Source organism: Quercus robur, chromosome 3 (assembly GCF_932294415.1).
Source record: "Quercus robur chromosome 3, dhQueRobu3.1, whole genome shotgun sequence".
Lineage (NCBI taxonomy): Eukaryota > Viridiplantae > Streptophyta > Magnoliopsida > Fagales > Fagaceae > Quercus > Quercus robur.
Window position 1 is genome coordinate 18294076 of NC_065536.1, and position 19794 is coordinate 18313869.

General features: G+C 38.4%; 1 protein-coding gene across 4 annotated transcripts; it reads right to left on the bottom strand.

The window, feature by feature from the left end:
- Positions 1-11412: 11412 nt before the first annotated feature.
- On the bottom strand, positions 11413-16206 carry LOC126717352 (uncharacterized). Of its 4 annotated transcripts, none has more exons than XM_050419011.1 (7): positions 15956-16206; positions 15204-15301; positions 14735-14800; positions 14104-14186; positions 13237-13283; positions 12064-12142; positions 11413-11955 (listed from the first exon to the last, which is right to left on the bottom strand). In XM_050419011.1, exons 1-7 carry the CDS (start codon positions 16159-16161, stop codon positions 11866-11868), a joined length of 669 nt encoding a protein of 222 aa, XP_050274968.1. In that variant the 5' UTR covers positions 16162-16206; the 3' UTR covers positions 11413-11865. The 4 variants fall into 4 exon arrangements, with proteins under 4 accessions (XP_050274968.1, XP_050274969.1, XP_050274970.1 ...); XM_050419012.1 differs by lacking the exon at positions 14104-14186 and adding an exon at positions 13472-13539 and having other exon boundaries at positions 15204-15310; positions 15956-16205; XM_050419013.1 differs by having other exon boundaries at positions 11413-11980; positions 15204-15310; positions 15956-16205.
- Positions 16207-19794: the final 3588 nt, after the last annotated feature.

The following is a 19794-nucleotide window of genomic DNA, read 5'->3' on the forward strand; positions in this document are numbered from 1 at the left end:
CGCCCTTACTTGATCAAGATATCTCTTCAACCTTTCCCCCTTGCATTCATAATCTCCGTTTACTTGATTGGTCACGACTTGAGAGTCACAATGCACGACCACACTTTCAGCTCCGGCGGCTTTGGCTAGGTCGAGTCCTGCTGCCACCGCTTCGTATTCTGCTTCATTGTTGGTAATGGGGAAGTCGAGACGGACCATACATTCAATCTTGTCTCCTTCAGGTGACAGCAATACTATGCCGGCTCCTCCAACTCGCTTATTGGATGATCCGTCGGTGTAGATGTTCCACTGGGGGGGTTCTTCCGCCCCCTTGTCCGCGTCACGCGTAAACTCTGCTATGAAGTCGGCTACAGCTTGTCCTTTGATGGCCACACGTGGACGGTACTTGATATCAAACTCACTCAATTCTATTGCCCACAACGTCAGTCGACCCGCGGCTTCAGGATTACTCAGTGCCCTTCGCAAGGGCTTGTCGGTCATTACGTTCACGGTATGGGCTTGAAAGTAGGGTTTGAGCTTACGAGCAGCCGTGACCAACGCAAAAGCGAGTTTCTCCATAGGTTGGTATCTTTCCTCGGCACCGCGGAGCGCCCGGCTGGCGTAGTACACGGGCTTCTGTGCCCTGTCCTCTTCTCTGATTAAGGCCGCGCTGACGGCCACCGGGGAGACAGCCAAATAGAGGAAGAGTTCTTCACCTGGTTGCGAGGGGCTCAGTAGAGGTGGTGAAGATAGATAGGTTTTTAACTCCTCGAATGCTCGCTGACACTCGTCCGTCCACTCGAATGACTTTTTCAATGTTCGAAAGAAGGGTAAACACTTGTCCGTCACTCTCGACACGAATCTATTCAATGCCGCTACCTTGCCGTTAAGGCTCTGTACTTCCTTCACGTTTCTCGGGGGGGCCATCTCCATTATGGCTTGGATTTTGTTCGGGTTAGCTTCAATTCCCCTTTGAGATACCATGAATCCTAGGAATTTGCCTGCCGTTACACCGAATGCGCACTTTCCCGGATTGAGTTTCATGTTATAGGATTGAAGTGTGCCGAATGTTTCCTTAAGATCTTCCAAGTGGTCTTCCTCCTTCCGGCTCTTCACCAGCATGTCGTCGACATAGACTTGGACATTCCTCCCGATTTGCTGTGCGAACATCTTGTTCATTAGTCTCTGGTATGTTGCCCCTGCATTCTTCAGTCAGAATGGAATTACTTTGTAACAGAAGAGTCCTTGACTGGTTACAAACGAAGTCTTCTCCTGATCGTCCTCGTGCATGCGGATCTGGTTATAACCCGAGAAAGCATCCATGAAGCTTAGCAATTGGTGTTGAGCCGTCGAGTCTACTAGGATGTCGACCCTTGGAAGGGGATAGCTATCTTTGGGGCATGCTTTGTTAAGATCGGTGAAGTCCACGCACATCCGCCATTTGCCGCTCGTTTTCTTCACCATTACCACATTCGCCAGCCAATCGGGGTAGTAGACTTCCCTAATGAAGCTTGCCTCTTGGAGTTTGCGGACCTCTTCCGCTATTGCTTGGTCTCGTTCCGGGGCGAACACTCTCTTCTTTTGTCGGACGGGTGGAAACGAGGGCAACACATTCAACTTATGTACTATGACCGAGGGATCGATTCCTGGCATATCGTCATGGCTCCAGGCGAACACATCCTTATTGCTCCTCAAGAAAGCTACGAGCTCTTGACGGATTGCGGGTTTGGCAAGCGTTCCGATCTTGGTGGTTCGATCTGGATTGGAGCTGTCGAGAGTTATCTCCTCTAGCTTCTCTGTAGGTTCTGCCGTCGTTCGGTGTTCTTCTATGTTCAAGGCCTGGATCTGGTCTTCCACCTCCATCATAGCTACGTAGCATTCTCGTGCGGCAATTTGACTTCCGCGTAGCTCTCCTACCCCATACTCCGTTGGGAACTTGATCATCAGGTGGTAAGTTGATGTTGCCGCCTTCCACGAGTTGAGCGTGGGTCGTCCAATAATAGCATTGTAGGCTGACGAGCAATCGACCACCAAGAATGTTACGTCCTTGGTGATTTGTTGGGGGTAATCTCCTACTGTCACCGATAACGTGACTGCGCCCAAAGGGAATATTCTACTCCCTCCGAAACCAACGAGCGGGGCGTTTGTCGGTATTAGCTGCTCCCTGTCAATCCTCATTTATTGGAACGCCGGATAATACAAGATGTCGGCCGAACTACCGTTGTCGACCAACACTCGGTGGATATTGTAGTCGCCTGCCCGCAAGGTGACGACGAGGGCATCGTCGTGTGGATGGTGTAGGCGTCTTGCATCCTCTTCCGAGAACCTGATAATGGGGCGTTCCCTTCTTGCCATCTTTGGCACTGTACCCGCCAACTGGACATTCTGTACCATCCGAAGGTATGTTTTGCGAGCCTTTTTCGACGATCCGGCCGCGGCTGTTCCTCCAATTATCATCCTTATGTCCCCTAATGGGGGTCTTGGTCACTCGTTTTCTCGGCGGAGGTGTTGTTCTTGTGGGGGTTGATCCGTTCTCTCCTTGCTGACGAACTTCTTCAGTTTCCCTTGTCGAATAAGGGCTTCGATTTGTTGCTTCAAGTCGTAGCAATCGGCCGTGTCGTGACCATGGTCACGATGGAAGCGGCAATATTTGTCTCTGGACCTTTTGTTGGGATCACCCTTCAGCTTTCCCGGAAACGTCAGGGATCCTTCGTCCTTAATCTGCATTAGGACTTGGTCTATCGGAGCGGTCAACGGGGTGAAACTTGTGAACCTTGCGCCCATGGGTTTTGGACGTCTCTCCTCCCTCCGATCTCCCATTCTTCCTTTCTTCCGCCCCTGGTCCTGTCGGGGATCCTCTTGTCTGTCTCTTTTCTTGGGTCTATCTTCTCGGGCTAATAGTGCGTCTTCAGCGTTCATATACTTGGTGGCCCTGTAAAGCACCTCCGACATGGTCTTTGGGTCGTTTTTGTATAGGGAGAACAAAAACTTACCCCCCTTCAGTCCGTTTGTGAACGCTGCCACTAGTATCTTGTCATCGGCTTCGTCGATCGAGAGCGCTTCTTTATTGAAGCGTGATATGTAGGCCCGTAACGTCTCCTCCTCTCTCTGCTTGATATTCATTAAACAAGCCGTGGATTTCTTATACCGATGTCCTCCGATGAAGTGCGTAGTGAATTGAGCGCTCAGCTCCTTGAAGGTGCCGATGGAGTTTGGTGTTAGCCGGCTGAACCAAATCCTTGCTGCGCCCTTTAGGGTTGTAGGGAACGCCCTGCACATAATTGTGTCTGCCACTCCTTGAAGGTGCATCAGGGTCTTGAAGGTCTCTAGGTGATCGAGAGGGTCCTTGATTCCGTCATAACTATCCATACTTGGCATGCGGAATTTACTTGGCAGGGGGAAGGAATTGACGGTTGCCGTAAATGGCGAGTCAGTCCGGTTGACAAGGTCGTCAAGATCATTGGACACTCGCCCCTTGAGAGCGTTCATCAGTACTTCCATCTGTTCCTTCATCGCCTGCATCTCCGCGATGATGGGTTGTGGAGCTGTATCCGTCACTGAAGGGATGCTGGCGTCCCGCCGCACTTGTTTGCTCGGGGCGTTACTCTCCTGTGGTCCGTCATGATTCCTCCTTTCAGCGCTGGTTCCTTCTTGATCCGCTCCTTGGTTATTGACCGCCGCACTCTTTTGGTTTAGCTGCTCTTCTAGGTCGTGGTTTTGTTTGGTGAGGCGCTCCACGGCTGCGGCGAGCGTCCTGACCTGTCTCTCAAGGGCAGTCGTAGGGGCTTCCTCTTCTTGAGCGTCGTTAGTGGTTGCCATCGAGCGTATGAGTACCATGTAACTCTTTTGTCTAAGAAGCGATAACGTGTTATGACGATCGTTGTTCCCACAGACGGCGCCAACTGATGACGTCGAAAGTTGTCACCAGTGGGTCACACCGTACTCGCGACTCGATGCGAACCTGCACGACAGAAGCAATCGAGAGAAGTCCTTCAGAGAGCACCGGTGTGGTGCCGGCCAAAAGCTCTCCGACGGTCAAGTTAGAATTCTTCTTTTTACTTAGAGCGTTAGAGAGGGTCAATTAAAGCGTACCTCGATTTCTGAGGGTGGCAGGCCTTTTATAGTGGCAAAGGGTTGACTTTTCTTCTTGGTTTCCAAATCTTTTCCATGTGGGACTCTAATACAAATTCCTCTGAGAGTGGTGAGCAAGGATTTCCATTTTTGGCTCTTAAGGCTTTTCTAGGCGATATGGACCTCGGATCATGGGCCCTTTCTACGTCTGTCAGTAATGGGCCTTCAAAGTGCAGGGAATCATCTTTATACAGGCCCACCAGTTCCGATCCGTCAGGCCCATTAAGGTAGGCCCATCAGGCTCTATATTTTACCATCTTCAAGCATAGTAACTTTTTATTGAATTAATTTTTCATAAATCCCATTGTTATATTACATGTTGTCTGTGTTCTTATCATGCATGCTAAGTTTTGTATTAATTGGATGTTGGTTACTATTCGATCTAAAAATCCATCTTTGATGCATAATTTTAAGTACAAAAACTTGAAATTTAAACATTTAATTGACGACATAGTTATTGATTTCAAATCATTTTGAAATTTTGCAAGCATGTAGAGTATGAGAAAAAATATATATATATAATTCAATGGCAGATTTGTTAAAATTTGCACCTAATAAAAAAAATATTTGATAATGTAACATAACTTAAAGTTACATCACGTATAACTTGAACTCATCTTTTATATATGTGTGTGTTTGTGTGGACAATATCAAGTTACTTAGTATAACTATATATGATATTATACCACTTCGATATTATATATTGAAGTGATATCTTTTGGTTATTGTTAAGAGCTTCCTAAGAAGTTAGTATATAATTGTAGAGGGTTCTTTTACGTTTCTTTTTCTAAGAAGGAAGTCGGGCCTAGTGCTTTGCAGAATGGACTTCAAAGTACCATTTTGCCGCTGCTAGTTTGTATGCAAACGTGGAGTCCAAGTCCAAGGGAAGACGCTACAAAGTGGGCTTATCCTGTGTTTCTACCGCAGAAGGAACTTTTCTCCAGTTTCTGCTGCAAAACTGACTTTTCTACTATGCGATAAAACTTCCTGCTGTGCAATAAAACCATCTGTTGTGTAGTAAAGCTTTCTGTGATGCAGTAAAGCTTTCTGCTGTGCATTAAAGCCTTCTGCTATGCAGTAAAGCTGTCTGCTATGCATTAAAGCTGTCTGTTGTGCATTAAAGCCTTCTGCCATGCAGTAAAGCCTTTTGCAATGTGAATGACTACTCTTCATTTTTTACTACAGAAATACTTTTCTACTTCCTGCACATAAACAAATCTAAAACCCAAATAAAATACCAATCAAGCAAATGTTAGCTTACATGGGTTAGCATATTCTCAAATATATACATACACATATTGGTAAATATACTTATACGTATTCACATATACATCTATAAAATATATTTTGCAGAAAATGAGAAACAAGATATATGTATATATATACTTATGGTAGGTTAATGATTAGTTTGTGTCAATAGTAAAACACGTAATAACAGATAAAGAAGAAAGTTTCGGCAGAAAAGGTTTAGTTAGTATAATAGCTAACACGGTAAATATAATGAAAAGGCGCTACAGTAGAAGAACTAGTACAATAAGTAAAGATACCACAGCAGGACAACTAATGCAACAAACGTGATAAAAACGTGCTACAGCAGAATGATTAAATACAATAGATATAATTTATAATGAGAGAAATCAAATATATTTGCAATCGAAATCAAGTATTGAATCTTCCTATAGGATAAGTAAACCAAGAAAGAACCCAAACCCTAACTTGAACAACCTTGTCATTGGCTATTGCCATCAAAGTTGTGCATTTTGAAGAATAGGCCTAAATGGCTACTAGCTATTACTTTTGGGGATATCAAAGAGTGAGTTTACTAAGAGGGAGGGAAAAGATGGTCTATTGATGCATGCCCCTATTCCTGCCATATTTTCTCTCTTCTTTTTACCACTTTCTTTCTTTCTTTCTCTTCGTTCTTTTTACTCTTAGTTGCTTACTACTCTCCTACCGTGGATTGTTCCCCCCTTTGGTCTTTTTTTTTCTTGGGTCCCTCTCTCTAGGTGACTCTCTCTTTCTAAGTGCCTCTCTTAGGTGCTTCCCCCCCCCCCCCCCCAATTAGGTCTCCCCCTTCTGCTATGGTTACCTCTTCCTTTTATAGTGAACTGATTCAATGAGATTTCTCCCTTTTACCCCTAGGGCTTCACCAAATGTTTTTGGTTTGTTGTGGGCATCCTTTTAGGACTGTCCACCAACCCATTGGTTGCCCCGACCACTACCATTACTCAGAATACATCAGCTGCACCATTACTCATTTCACGACAAAATTTCATTTTGTTTGTTCCTGCTGTATACCTCTACCTCTAGGTTCAAATGGATCAGAATTGGGCTACCTCACTACCTAACTCTATGGCATGCATCAAATGGTCCCAACCATCTATTACTTCTTTTGGGTAAGATACTATCCCAGCAAGGTATATTCCCAAAAGAAGTCATGGTAGAAAACCAAATATAGACCCCATTTTCCCCCCACCACCAAACCACACCCTCTGAATCCCCTTAACCATGGGCCCACCTCCCTTGTATTGGCTGGGTACAAGTTAGTGGTGCTCCGGCCTTTCTGTACTTGCTCCATTGTCTTCTATTTTTGTCTTCTTTCATTCCCACACTGTTTTTGCCGTAGCAGTTTTGTTTTGTTTTGTTTTGTTGTGTGTCTCTGTCTTATTTCTTCATGCATTTCCTGCTACGTTTGTCATTTTCCTTTGATTTGACTTTTATTTCCTTCACGTGATTCCTGCTACTGACACTTCCTTTCGTTCCATGTTTCTTTTCATCGTGCTTCTTCATATTAGCTTTCACACCTATCTTTTTATACAAAAGGATTTGGGTCTTTGTGGGCCAAATAATGTTAACTAGATCAAAAGGGTCTTGGGCCCAATTTGTCTTTATCTGCCAAAGCCATTCTGCCAAAGAACTGTATTCTGTGGTAGATCTGTATTCTGCTGCAGATTTGTAATTTGCTGCAAATTTGCATTTTGCTGTAGATCTGCTGCAGATCTGTATTCTTTTTTTGGTAGGCCTTTGGGCTTTGATTTTTATTGGGCTTTCTTCCTCATGGGCTTTTGGAAATGGATTCGCAAAAATAGGCATCAACAATAATCTGTGTGATTTTCAACAAAAGTATTAAACTTGAAAGGGTGTAATGAATTTGTGAAGAGCTACTATGAAAAATTCAAATTCTAAATGAATCCACAATTTAACAAGTATAAAAGGCTAAAACTATTTTGTTAGAAATTAAAGTGTCATGTAAGAAATCAAATTGAATTGTATATTTTAGATACTTGATTTGATTTAGGGGGATGGATCATATAAATAGTGCCATGTGTTCCTCCCTGACACTCTCAATGCTTCAACTTTCATAATATCTTAATGCAGGATGTCTCGAGTTACTATTTACGAGGTGCGTTCAAGGTTGATCCATATTAAAAATGTGACATTGAGCAGAATGAGCAGGAATCAATGATGGAAATAAAATGCACAAAATTAATTGTGAAGGTTTGGTAAATTTTATTCCTTAACCATTCAGAATCTCCATATATATATAAAGTATAAACTCTAGCTTCTCCACCAACACTTTTATCATCGCCCAATAGAATTTGAAACCAAAACATGCTGGTAACTACCGTAGACGTACTCCAAAAAAAATAAATAAATAAAAAATAAAAAGACCTACCGTAGACCGATAGGCTTAGACCAAAACAAAAAATAAAGTAAAATAAAGTAAAAGAAGAAGTGGAGGAATATGATTGCCATTAAAATAAGTAGGTGATAAATTTTAGAAGAAAAAAAATCTTGTTTAATGCATAAAAGACATGAAAGAACGTATCCTTAAGGAATGATGTGTATGCAGAGTCATCAAGGAATGATATGTAACAAGCACTTTTATACGATATCATATAAGTAGTAAAAATAATCATATATTAAATTGAAAAATATACCTAAACTACCCTAAGGTCATTTATTCAAGTTCGATTAAATTAACTTGTCATAATAATATCAATTCGAGGCTATCATGATTCTCAAAAAAAAAAAAAAATATATATATATATATATATATATATATTCGAGCCTATCATATTAGTAGAACAAATATAGAATTCTAAAAATTCTATGAAGATGCATCAGGGCAACAATTAAAGAAGGCGAAGACGTCGCTCTATTTCAGTAGTAATATAGCCACAGACATTCAAGAAGAGAACAAATATAGAATTCTAAAAATTCTATGAAGATGCATCAGGGCAACAATTAAACAAAGCAAAGACGTCGCTCTATTTCAGTAGTAATACAGCCACAGACATTCAAGAAGAGACCAAGACCAAATTTGGGGCACAAGTTATTAAACAACATGAAAAGTATTTGGGCCTACCATCTCTTGTGGGGAAGAATAGGAAGAACTCTTTCAAGGGAATCAAAGAAAAGGTGGCAAAGAAGCTGGCGGGATGGAAGGAAAAATTACTCTCAAAAGCAGGTAAGAAGATTCTGATCAAAGTAGTGGCCTAGACAATTCCTACATATGCCATGAGTTGTTTCAAGATTCCGAATAAACTTTGTGATGAGATGACTAGCCTTATGAGGAACTTTTGGTGGGGACAACAAAGAGACGAAAGGAAGATGGCTTGGATTAATTGGGATAAACTCTGTACTCCTAAAGCTCAAGGGGGGTTGGGATTTAAACAGCTAAAACAATTTAATCTTGCTTTATTAGCTAAACAGGGATGGAGATTACAACTGGGTGGTGACTCACTGCTCTATCGAGTTTTTAAGGCGAAGTATTTCCCTAGGAGTGACTTTCTACAAGCTAGTTTGGGTGCAAATCCATCATATGCGTGGCAAAGTATCATGGCAAGGCAGAATATTATCAAAAAAGGAATGAGATGATAGGTAGGCAATGGTCAAAGCATTCGGATATGGATGGATAAATGGACCCTTAATCCCTCAACATACAAGATTATATCTCCTCCGGCTGGTCTTCCTTTGGAGGCTCGGGTGTGTGAATTAATTGAGCCAACTCTTGGTACATGGAAAATCGACCTGATTCAAAGCATTTTTCTCCCACATGAAGTTGACGATATTTGTAGTATCGCACTGAGCTCTAAGCTTCCCTAGGACAGGCAGGTCTAGGCTCCTACAAATAATGGTAAGTTCAGTGTTAAAAGAGCATACAGAGTGGCTGTGGAGCTTGTCTCTGAAGGCTTAGCTGGGGCTGCTTCTGATGACAGTAGGATGAGGAGGTTTTGGAAACAAATATGGCAGCTTAACATCCCTTACAAGGTTTGCCATTTTGCATGGTGAGCTTGCCGAGACACACTTCCCACCAAAGAAAATTTAGTGCGTAGGAAAGTCTTGACTGAAGGATGCTGCAAGCTGTGCAATTCAGGCCTAGAGAGTTCTAGCCATCTATTTTGGGATTGTAACCGAGCACGTGAGGTTTGGGATAGCTTAAAGTTGTTCAGTATTTAGCCATCCATACGTTTCACTTCTTTCATGGATATGGTCTGGTACAGTGTGGTCGAAGCTGAATGGGATTCGGAGTTGATCGAAAAAGTAACCATGGTGGCGTGGTCTCTTTGGACGAACAGGAATGAACTGTGGAATGGAGGTGCGAGGAAAAGTACTACAAGGATCGGGTCTAATGCTTTAGAGTATCTGGTTGAATATCGAGAATGTGTTGCCGAGCCGATGTAGCGAAGGGAAGTCCAGCCTGAGTTTTGGAAGCCACCACTGAGAGGAATGTTCAAAATCAACATTGTCGGGGCTGTATTTGCTGATCAAAAAGTTGCAGTTGTGGGAGCTTTGATTCGGGACGAGGAAGGTAATGTTATTGGGGCCCTTAGCAAGAAGATTTCAGCCCCTCTCAATGCAGTAGAAATCAAGGCGAAAGCAACGGAGGTTAGGCTGCAATTTGATAAAGGTCTTAGTAGATTTTATTCTTGAAGGTGACTCTTTTTTGGTGATCAATGCTCTAAAGGAAGTCTCTCCGCCACCATCATCTGTGGCTGCTTTTATTTCTAGCTCTTTGTTGGTTTCTCAAGAGTTTAGACAGATTGTTTTTTCACGTGTCCGTAGGCAAGGCAATAGGCCAGCTCATTTATTACCTAAATATGCTTCTGGCATAGATGATTTTTCAGTTTGGTTAGAAGAGGAGCGTTGTTTCCTTAACCAAGCTCTGATTCAAGATGTAACTTACTCTTCTTTGGTTTAATAAAGTTTTTAGTATTTCCCATCAAATATATATATATATATATATATATATATATATATATATATTTTATTACTCAACTTGACCAACAACCCATTTTGCACCCATTTAAGAATTTAAATGCAACACAATCACTATGAAAATTTTCTTTTTACCCTTCATGTTACTACTAGGGGTGAGAATGCCAACCTAGACCCGACCAAAACCTATCGACATGAATCGATCCTGTCATATACGGTCGCCTCTGAACACAACTTCAATTGACAACAGGTTTCATTCGGACCATATTTGACTTGGGTGTCATGCAAATCCTTAAACTCGACACTCTTGATTAATTTTTAAGCTTTGATGTGTCTCCATCTCCATTCCTTTAGCCCTCTAGAATCTAGATTTCTCACCTCTCCATGGTTGAAATGTTGCATCGTATCTTATTACCTCTATCTTCCCCTTTAAATTAAATGCTATATATAACTTATTCTTTTGTGATTCCATAATATAATTTTTATGTTTGTAAGTTTTTAAAATAAATAACTATCAAAATCTTTAAAAATATATTTAAAATTAAAGGAATTCTATTTCAAATAAATTTTTTTTTTAATTTCTCCCAACATATAAGGATACAAATGCAAAAATGTTCTTGGCATGTCCAACACAAACACGCCGAGGATTTTGAGGTATTCATACTTCTTAGTTCTAAAAGAATGCTTTAAATGCATGGTGTCCAGTGTCCACTTCTGAGCCCCATCATTGTGTCAGCCCGGCTCTATAAGACCTTAGCACACACTACTTTCAAAGATGGAATCACTTGGGCTATCACTCTCTCAAAGTCACCTCTCTATCCACTCATCACCAGGGCCTTCATGTTGAGAAGTGCTCATATAAGACTAGTAAGAACTTAAAGTCTACCCTCACAGTGGCTGAAATTGAACCTCCAACAGGCCATGTGAGGCTCTCATTACAACTTTACAGCTTTTTTATACATGCACATGTAAATGATGTTTTTGTTCCTATATAATTACAGGTATATAAAGTGCAGAAGCGTACCTTTGAAATGATAAATGGAGAAACTTTTATATATATAGACCTGGCCTGAAGGGTAATGAGTGCCTTAAGCCTTGGAGTAATGGGCGTCCACTTTGAATTAAAGATAAAGTAGAGATCACAGTTTGAGTTCATAAGTGTAAGTGGTCTCCAGGGGAATACTGTATACATGGTTTTCAATAGATAAGGAATTCCAATCCTGGTTCCTACCACTAAAATTTCCCCCTCATTTATCTCTCTGACGATCTTAAACAAAGCACAATCCATAACTCAACTCACCAAAACTCTTGATAATCATAATAATCACAGATTAAAGTACTAGCATTCTCAAATTAGTACCATACACTCACACTTTGAACTTAAACCTGTAGTCATGCTAATTTTTTCCAGATTTTGTATCGTTAGTACCAAAACATGATGAGGTCCTGTGTAACCAGGAAAATTTGAATCAACTGCTGGTACAGAGGATAATATTGTAAGAATATTTGGGTTCTTCATTGAGACTTGAAAATTCAATCATTTGGCCTTCCAAATCTAGGGGTGAATATCTGGCCAATTGCTTCAAGCGCAGAAACATTCCAACTCTCAGCATGCCTAATAATCTGTTGAATGAAAAGAACAAACTACCTGTAATTAGCAGCAATTTTGGCCTACGCACCAGAAGTTAAGACATGCACATTGCTTTAATAGAAACAGTTTTTATTTCTTACTTTAAACTTGTCGTCTAATTCGTAGATTGTACTCCCATCTATGCAAATGAGGGGCCTCCATGGAAGTTTCAGGTAAGTCCTGCAGGCCAAAAAAAAAAAAAAAAACAGCCAATAAATAGGCTGGACCTACAGCTAGTGGTAAAAGAATATTAATAGGCTGACGCAATCAAGGAGAAGTATTTTTGTACTTCAAAAGTGCAAGAAAATAATAGCTGTTTGTGGAAGTGAGGAGGCAACAAGCCAATAGTGAATCAATTACACTAGTTCCTTTGAAATATTTTAAGTTTCGAATCTGCAGTAGAATAATCTTGATTTGTCCCAAAACTAAATAAAAGCCCACACATGACCTCCTTCATGCAAGGCATCTCATTTGGAAATGGCATTATCACATTGTAGAAATGGAAAATATATAATGGTGCAACAGATAGCACTTAATAATAGTTTTGATTTACATATTTTTTTAGTGTGCCTGGCACACATCATAGTCGATAAGCACTGAGGTAAATTACATTTCTCCAGACATTGGTCTTGCCATGCAAAACAGTACTATATTACTTAGTAACTGCATTTTACATATTTTTCTATGGTGCCTACCACACTGCATGGTCAATAAAGTAGTCAGCAAGCTAATCACACGTCTCTCAGCATTAGCATGGATATCCAAAAGAACAGTATAATGTAATGCATGCAAAGCACATAAAGCAGAAATACACTTCATTGCATGAAGCCTCTTGAGTAAAGAATAAGTCTAGTGACAGTGGCAAGCAATAAAAGCAGTGCTAGTGGTGGATCTATTTGAAAGTGATTGCTCACCAATTACAGTTTTGCCATTTTAGCAAATTATGAAAAAAGGTGTGAAAAGAGTTGTCATTAGTAGAATAGGTTAGTAAAAATGATATCACAAATAACATACAACTCTAACAAAAAATTAGAATAGAATAGGAAAAATTACTGCATGATATCCAGAACAAACTATGAGTTGATGGGGATTAGCTTCTAAGAGCATTTATTTTCATTATTTTAAAAAACATATAAAGTAATCTACTATTTTATACAAAGAACAGAAATAAGTAAATTCTTAAACACCTCCCTTCCCTGAAGAGAGCAAGTACAAAGAATATCTGAGCTTATTTAGCACCAAAACACACACACACAATTGACCAAGTTAGGCACCTTAGGTTCCACGTTGCAAGCACAAAATTAGCTTTGGAATTGATACCCTGCAGTGAAGTCATATTATCAGACAATAATGAATTCCATATATGTCTTGATTTGATAATAAATTATGTGAATAGTGTTGTACAAGAGTAAAGAGCCCATGCTCCGTATGCTTTAAATTCTAAAATAGACAACTTTACAAAGTCATTATAAAAGAACAAAAGGCAACAAGCAGAATAATGTGTCTTACAAAATCCTTGAAGATCTGGAAATCCATAGGGTTTCCATATGGTAGATCTGGAGCTGACCTTAAATGAACTAATGGGGGTTCAAATGGGATATAACTCATTATTATGCAGCATAAAAAATTTAAATAGAACCAGATAAAATACAAACTCAACTGATTTCTTATAGTTGACTTCTAGGTATATGAAAGCTGGATTTGCAGAAACTGTACATCTCTTTTTCTAGAAATTGCAGTTTACCATTTCCTTCAAAATAACCCAAAAGAAAATTCTGTAAACAAAAGTCTGCCATCACCCAACACCCAAAAAAAAATAGACAGCCTTTGATCTTCCATTTATTCATATACTTCTAAGTGAAACTATATGACTCAACTTGGCATCACAGAAGGCATCCAGAATCTATACAGAACTCCATGCAAAACAGTATAAAAAAGGCAGATTTGTAAAATGGAGACAAACTCTCAATTTCTTTGTTTCACATATTCTTAAGAACAATGTTAAGCTAAATATGGAAATAACTCATGTTTTCATTTTTCCGTTGGATTTCATAATCTTAGCCTCTCACTCCGTTAATGTGTAGATATCCAACCATTCCATTATTATAAATAAAATCAATTTTCACATAGAGAATGACTACCTTCTCAAGCTTTTGTAATCCAATTGATGGACAGTCAAAGAAAGGAACAAGCAATTTCAAGTTGCGTGAATACAACTCCTTACCTGAAGGTGATGAGCAGAGATATTAGTTTATCCTTCCCATAAATATTTGCACTTTTGCACACAGTGGCAATTTTTAGTCACTCTCAGAAACAGGAGAGAGAGAGAGAGAGAGAGAGAGAGAGAAATTTCAGGCATCTGGTATTATTTGGGTATGTCACAAAATCTGGTTAGATACTAGATGCAAGGATCTAAGTAGAATTTTCACCTGTACACAGAATACAAAGAGTGATGTGATAGTGTTACCTTAAAATAGGTCAATCACCTAGATACACAACTTGGACAAAATTTAAATATATCTATCAGATTCAACAGGACAAATTTTGCTTCAAATTTAGAAGATGTAAGTCAAAAGTCGAGCATGATTAACAAAAGGCAAGTAAGATAACAATTCTGACTAAATTCATAATTAGAGATGTTTGTTTTTTTTGGTGTTATTCCATTCTTATAGAATCTTAATAAACTGAAACTCAGACATATCAAACAACCAATCACAACAAAAATTGTGGAAACATTCTAATTAGAAAAAAATACAACATTATTCTTCTTACCTCGAAATCTGATAGTTGGATCTTCGAAGATACAATCTTCAGCATAAATTGCAGAAGTGAAAACCCCTATTTCAGATGAAAAGATAATATTACTGCACATTGCAAGAAAAATGCCTAATAGTTAACTGATTTTAATTCGAGTGAATTCAGTTCACAAAGAAAATATAGAGCTCTTTAAAACAGTTCAAAGACACCTGTGAGCAGATGCCATACAGAGAACTTACCATTTGTCAAGATTATACACTTAAGGTGGACAGATCTATAAGATCACTAAGACATCTTATTGGGGAGCATTAGTGATTAGTACCATTTAAGCTGAATACAACTCTTGGAATTGCCTCACCTTCTTTTCAAGTTAGTTCTCTAGGGCCCATTTCCCTTTTTCAAATCAATTCCTTTAACTAATTTATAATTTCGTTTTTTAACCCGCCCATTAACACACAAAAAATTTTGGAGTGTAAGAAGGTACCTGTTACAAAGTAGGCATTCTCATAATCAGAATTGAGGATCAGTACAACATCATCAATGCCCGAAACTTCAATCTCTTCTCTCTTTTCATCTCTTTCTCTTTCCAATCTGGAAAATATCAAATTAGCAAACACAGACACACACACATACACACATCCTTTGCGAATTGTCAGTAGATTGTAGAAGTAAAAATGCAATTAGAATTTAGAACAACTCCACTAAATAACTAATTATTGCAGTCAAATTACAGTTTTTTTTTTTATACAAGATAGAAATTTTACCCTAGTCTAATCTAAGTGTATATATGTGAAGCTCCCTTCTAGAAACTTTAACTCCAGTATTTGCTCCCCGTAACCTCACAATAACTTTTGTACTTGTAGAGTGAACATCAGGCCAAGGGTGCACCGCAATCAAATTACAGCTCATATATCATTAATCAATTGTTCAGAGACACTTTCCATTACAGTTTTTGGCTAAAATGGAACATACCATGTTACACATAGCCATATCAACAGTTAAGTTGTTTCCATAGAGCAAAAGGTAAGAACTTTTCACCCTGAAATACAATGTTGTGAATCTTGTGATCTATTTTGCAAGCTATAGAGTGAAACAGCTTATTAGATAATTCAAAAGTTAAGTAAGGGACTGTCAAATATGACATTCACATGCATAATTGAAGTACAATGTACAAGGACCAAAAATGGAAAAGACCCATCACATGAGGATGAAAATTGAAAGCTTTGGTGTACACACCTTGAGCTGGAATCGTTGGAGGAAGAGAAGAGTCTCAAAAGCTCAGTGACTCCACTGACCACGAGTTTCAATACCTGCGGGGTTTTAGTTTTGGTTTTGGTTTTGGAGTGAGAGTGATTGTTATCCGGTGTGGCTGAGGAGCACCGAGGCCCGTGGACCTGGAGTCTCTGCCGCAGAATCAAAGGTGATGAGACTGAAATTGCCATTTCCCTCTCTCTCTCTCTCAACACTGTTTTGGCTTCTTATATCTTATCCACGTACGTCAAATTAAGCTTTTGCATTTAAGTCTTTATTTATTTTTTTTTTTGAATATCATTTAAGTCTTTATTTTAATTCTATTTTTAAAAAAGAAAAAATTAACGGATGCCATTACTTTAAGAAATAAGTTATTGGCTAAGATTTTTTTTTTTTTTTTTCTTTTTGAATTTTCCCGTGTATGACTCGGGCGGGTTAACAACTGGTAAAAAATTAAAATCCAAAACCCAAAATTAAAAACTAAAGCTGTCAAACAAAAATCCCAAATTATTAATGTTGTTGCATGCTTCAAAAAACAAAACTTGTTGTAAATCCATGCCTTATGGTTCCAATGCCGTAATTATAATTATTAGAGCATTCACACAACAGAGCTATTAAAATTGTTAAAAAGCTATTTTAACAGCTCCAACACAAAAAATTACCCTTTATTAAAGGTTGCTAAAGTTAAAATTATTTGTAGTTGGAGGTTGAAACTTGAAAGTGATTTGTGCCTTTGTGGGGCTATGGAGTGGTGTGATGTGGCCGTAAGTCAGTAATGGCTTTAGTTGGAGGCAGCTTCAGAATTACAACATTACACAACTATGGGTGGCAGAATTTAATTGGCGGGCAAAGTGTTTGTGTAAACTTTTTTTTGATATGTGTGTCACATATATTTTATTATGTAATAGAAAATTTTGTGTTCAAGAGAATTTATTTGTTTGAGACATAGAGGTTCGGTTTCAAACTTACGATTTTTCTGTGAACAAGCTTTAGTCTGTAGATCAAAAAATCTAATTGGTGTATTTACCTTATCACTGAACACTTACCATTTATTTGGTTTTATATGCATATATTAACTTTATAATGTATATTCTTATTTGAAGGACTTTTTCAAGGGGCGTATTGGTTGAATTAGATTAAGGTTACATTTGGATTGGCTGAAAAACCCAGCGTCTGCACCTGGCCTTTTTTTTTTTTTTTTTTGCACCCATTTGTGAGACTTACAGTTACTGTTCATACACTGTTCATGAACAGTAGCTGCAAAGTTTGACTTTTCTCACTCTTTCTCAGCAAATCAGTGCACACCGTGCACTGTTTATAGACACACAAATTTTACTTTTTAGCAACTTTTTCATTAAAAATAGATCTCACGGTACTATTCACACATTTAAAAATTATTTTGTTACAGTGTTTTTCAATTTTCAGCTGTATCCAAACGGACCCTAAGACTTCAGAGTTCAGAGGAGTTGAAAAAGAAGAAGAAGAATTACAGAAGAACCTCTTATCTTTCGCGTCCGTGTAATACCAGTGAGTCTCATGCACTATTCACGGGACCTACAAACCTCTTTTTTAGCAAAACTTTCATTAAAAATGGGTCCCACGGTATTATTCACACATTTAAAAATTATTTTGCTACAATGTTTTTAGTTTTCAATTTTCAGCGGTATCCAAACGGACCCTAAGGCTTTATTGTTGAGATGTTATACTTCAGGACAATTTATATAAAATGAACTTAGTATTGATACAAAAGTAGCTTTCATTCCTGAAAGTTGTTTCGGTTATTGCCTATTATTTACTTTTATTCTGCACTTAGAAAAATTAGAGTAAAAACAATTAAGCCATGTTTTTAAAATTGGAGTTCTAAATAAGCTATAGTGTTTTACACTATTTGAGCTTTTAGAATTGATCTTTGGAATTTGAAATTTTACATTTTAAAAAAAAAAAAATTTAATCTTTTAAAGGCTAAAGATCAAATTACATCTTGTTTTTGCCCCTTAACAGAAAATATGAACCAGAATATCATTTATAATTTGAGAGAAAATATGAATGAAGAATCTAATTTCTCTACTAATAGAATATAATTTATAATTTTTTCTAAAAATTCTAGAGAGTAAAATTCAAATTTTGTAAGACCCTTAAAATATAGACATAACAGAGTATAATTTATAATTTTAGAGGTGTAATTTGCACTTTACACCCATATTTTTATATACTCTTGACCGAACCGGTACTTTTCTTGATTAACTCTACGAATTTAAATGGGTTTTAATAAATAAAATGATTTTGTTAAGAATCAAGCATGAAGTTTTGAGCTAAGATGATGTTTGCTAAACAGAGGTTTCCCCTATTTGTCACCATGTTCACTTCGATGGCAGCCATTGCTTCTCCACAAGGGGGCTGCCTGGCAATAGCTTTTTAACTTCAACCCATGCAAGAACTGAGTGAGTCATCCTTGTTAGTGTGTTGGTTTGGCAGCCATGCTACTATGTAAAATGACACTTGTTCATTTCATAAAGAGTTGAAGACGCTTGTCACTCAAGACATAAAAAATACTAACTTTTTTGGGTAGTTATGGACGGGAAATAGCTGCCATCTTTGCCTATAAAAAGGGGGTTTTGCATGGACACATAACACACATCAATCTTCAATAACACATCATGTTTTCTTTTAATCTAGGCATAAAGGTAGTTTTTGTAGTTCATCTACAACTAGGATTAGTGCAGTAGTAATTGCCTTCTTGTTCATCTTCAACACTGGTATTCGGCTCTTGTATTTGTGATCTTCAATTTGATTCAAGTAAGTTACATCACTTTCTGAGCTCTTAATCCTAATTTCTTTAGTTAAGTCATCTTCAATATGTTTGTCAATCTCTCATCATAATTCCGTAGTTGTTGATCTTACTTTAATTTTATTGTTCCTATTATGTTTATTTTTTTCTCTTTGCTAAGACGTGCTCTCGATTGAGGTATTATTGAACCTATTAAATTTCACTTGAAGTTGAATTTGTTCTTCAAGTTAGAAATAATTTTTAATCAAATAATGGCAACGGCCACATAGAAATTTCTTTTTCTACAAACATGTCTGGAGTCCAATTGGATTGGAGTAAGAGGCCAAATCAGCAATGCTCTAGGATCAAAGTATTAGGGCAAAGGTATAACCACATTGGCAGTGAAAATGGTTATTTCTAGTTTGTTTGAAGAGATCCTGATTTGGAGAGATTAGAAGGCAATATTAATGTGGACATTAGAGCCTCACAAAAGGGATATAGAAAAGGTTGGGTTTCAAAAGGAAGGTTTCCTTAGGAAATATGCGGGGATACCATTGATGTTACAATGTACAATTTCTTAAAAACGGACAAAATAATCGTTTTAAGGGTTTTTTTTTGGTTGAAATTTTGATTTTGCTCTAAAATCTATTGTTACTGAGGTTGGTCTATCAGTTTCTGTTAATGCAGTGAAGACTGACAAGCTCAGCTGGCTCGACTAGTTCTATAATTCATTCTGTTCAAGTGTGATATTGGATTTCCTACGAGACCTTTGCTTTCTCTTTTCAGGGATAATTTATTTCACAAGTTGGGCATCATCTTAGCAAAACAAAGCATGCAAATACAATACATACACAGGTTGGGGAAAATTTGGTACGGAAAATTTTAAGTAGTGAGACCCACCATTATTTGAGATGAGAGGGCACCATAACAGTTTCTTGCTATGAGAGCAGCCCTCAGCCAAAAAAAAAACTGAAGCTATTCTTTTGGAGTTTGTATTTGGAATTCACTACTGGAGTCTAGATACCAAGTATGCACACACTCATGCCTCGGCAGTCAT

What these genes read in the sequence shown, in the direction of transcription:
- LOC126717352 (XM_050419010.1), bottom strand. Translation starts at nt 16,161, where the DNA reads ATGGCAATTTCAGTCTCATCACCTTTGATTCTGCGGCAGAGACTCCAG. An exon ending in GAATGCCTACTTTGTAACAG is followed by an intron (nt 14,801 to 15,203) that starts GTACCTTCTTAC and finishes CATCTGAAATAG; the next exon opens with GGGTTTTCACTTCTGCAATT. An exon ending in AATTAGACGACAAGTTTAAA is followed by an intron (nt 11,956 to 12,063) that starts GTAAGAAATAAA and finishes TTCATTCAACAG; the next exon opens with ATTATTAGGCATGCTGAGAG.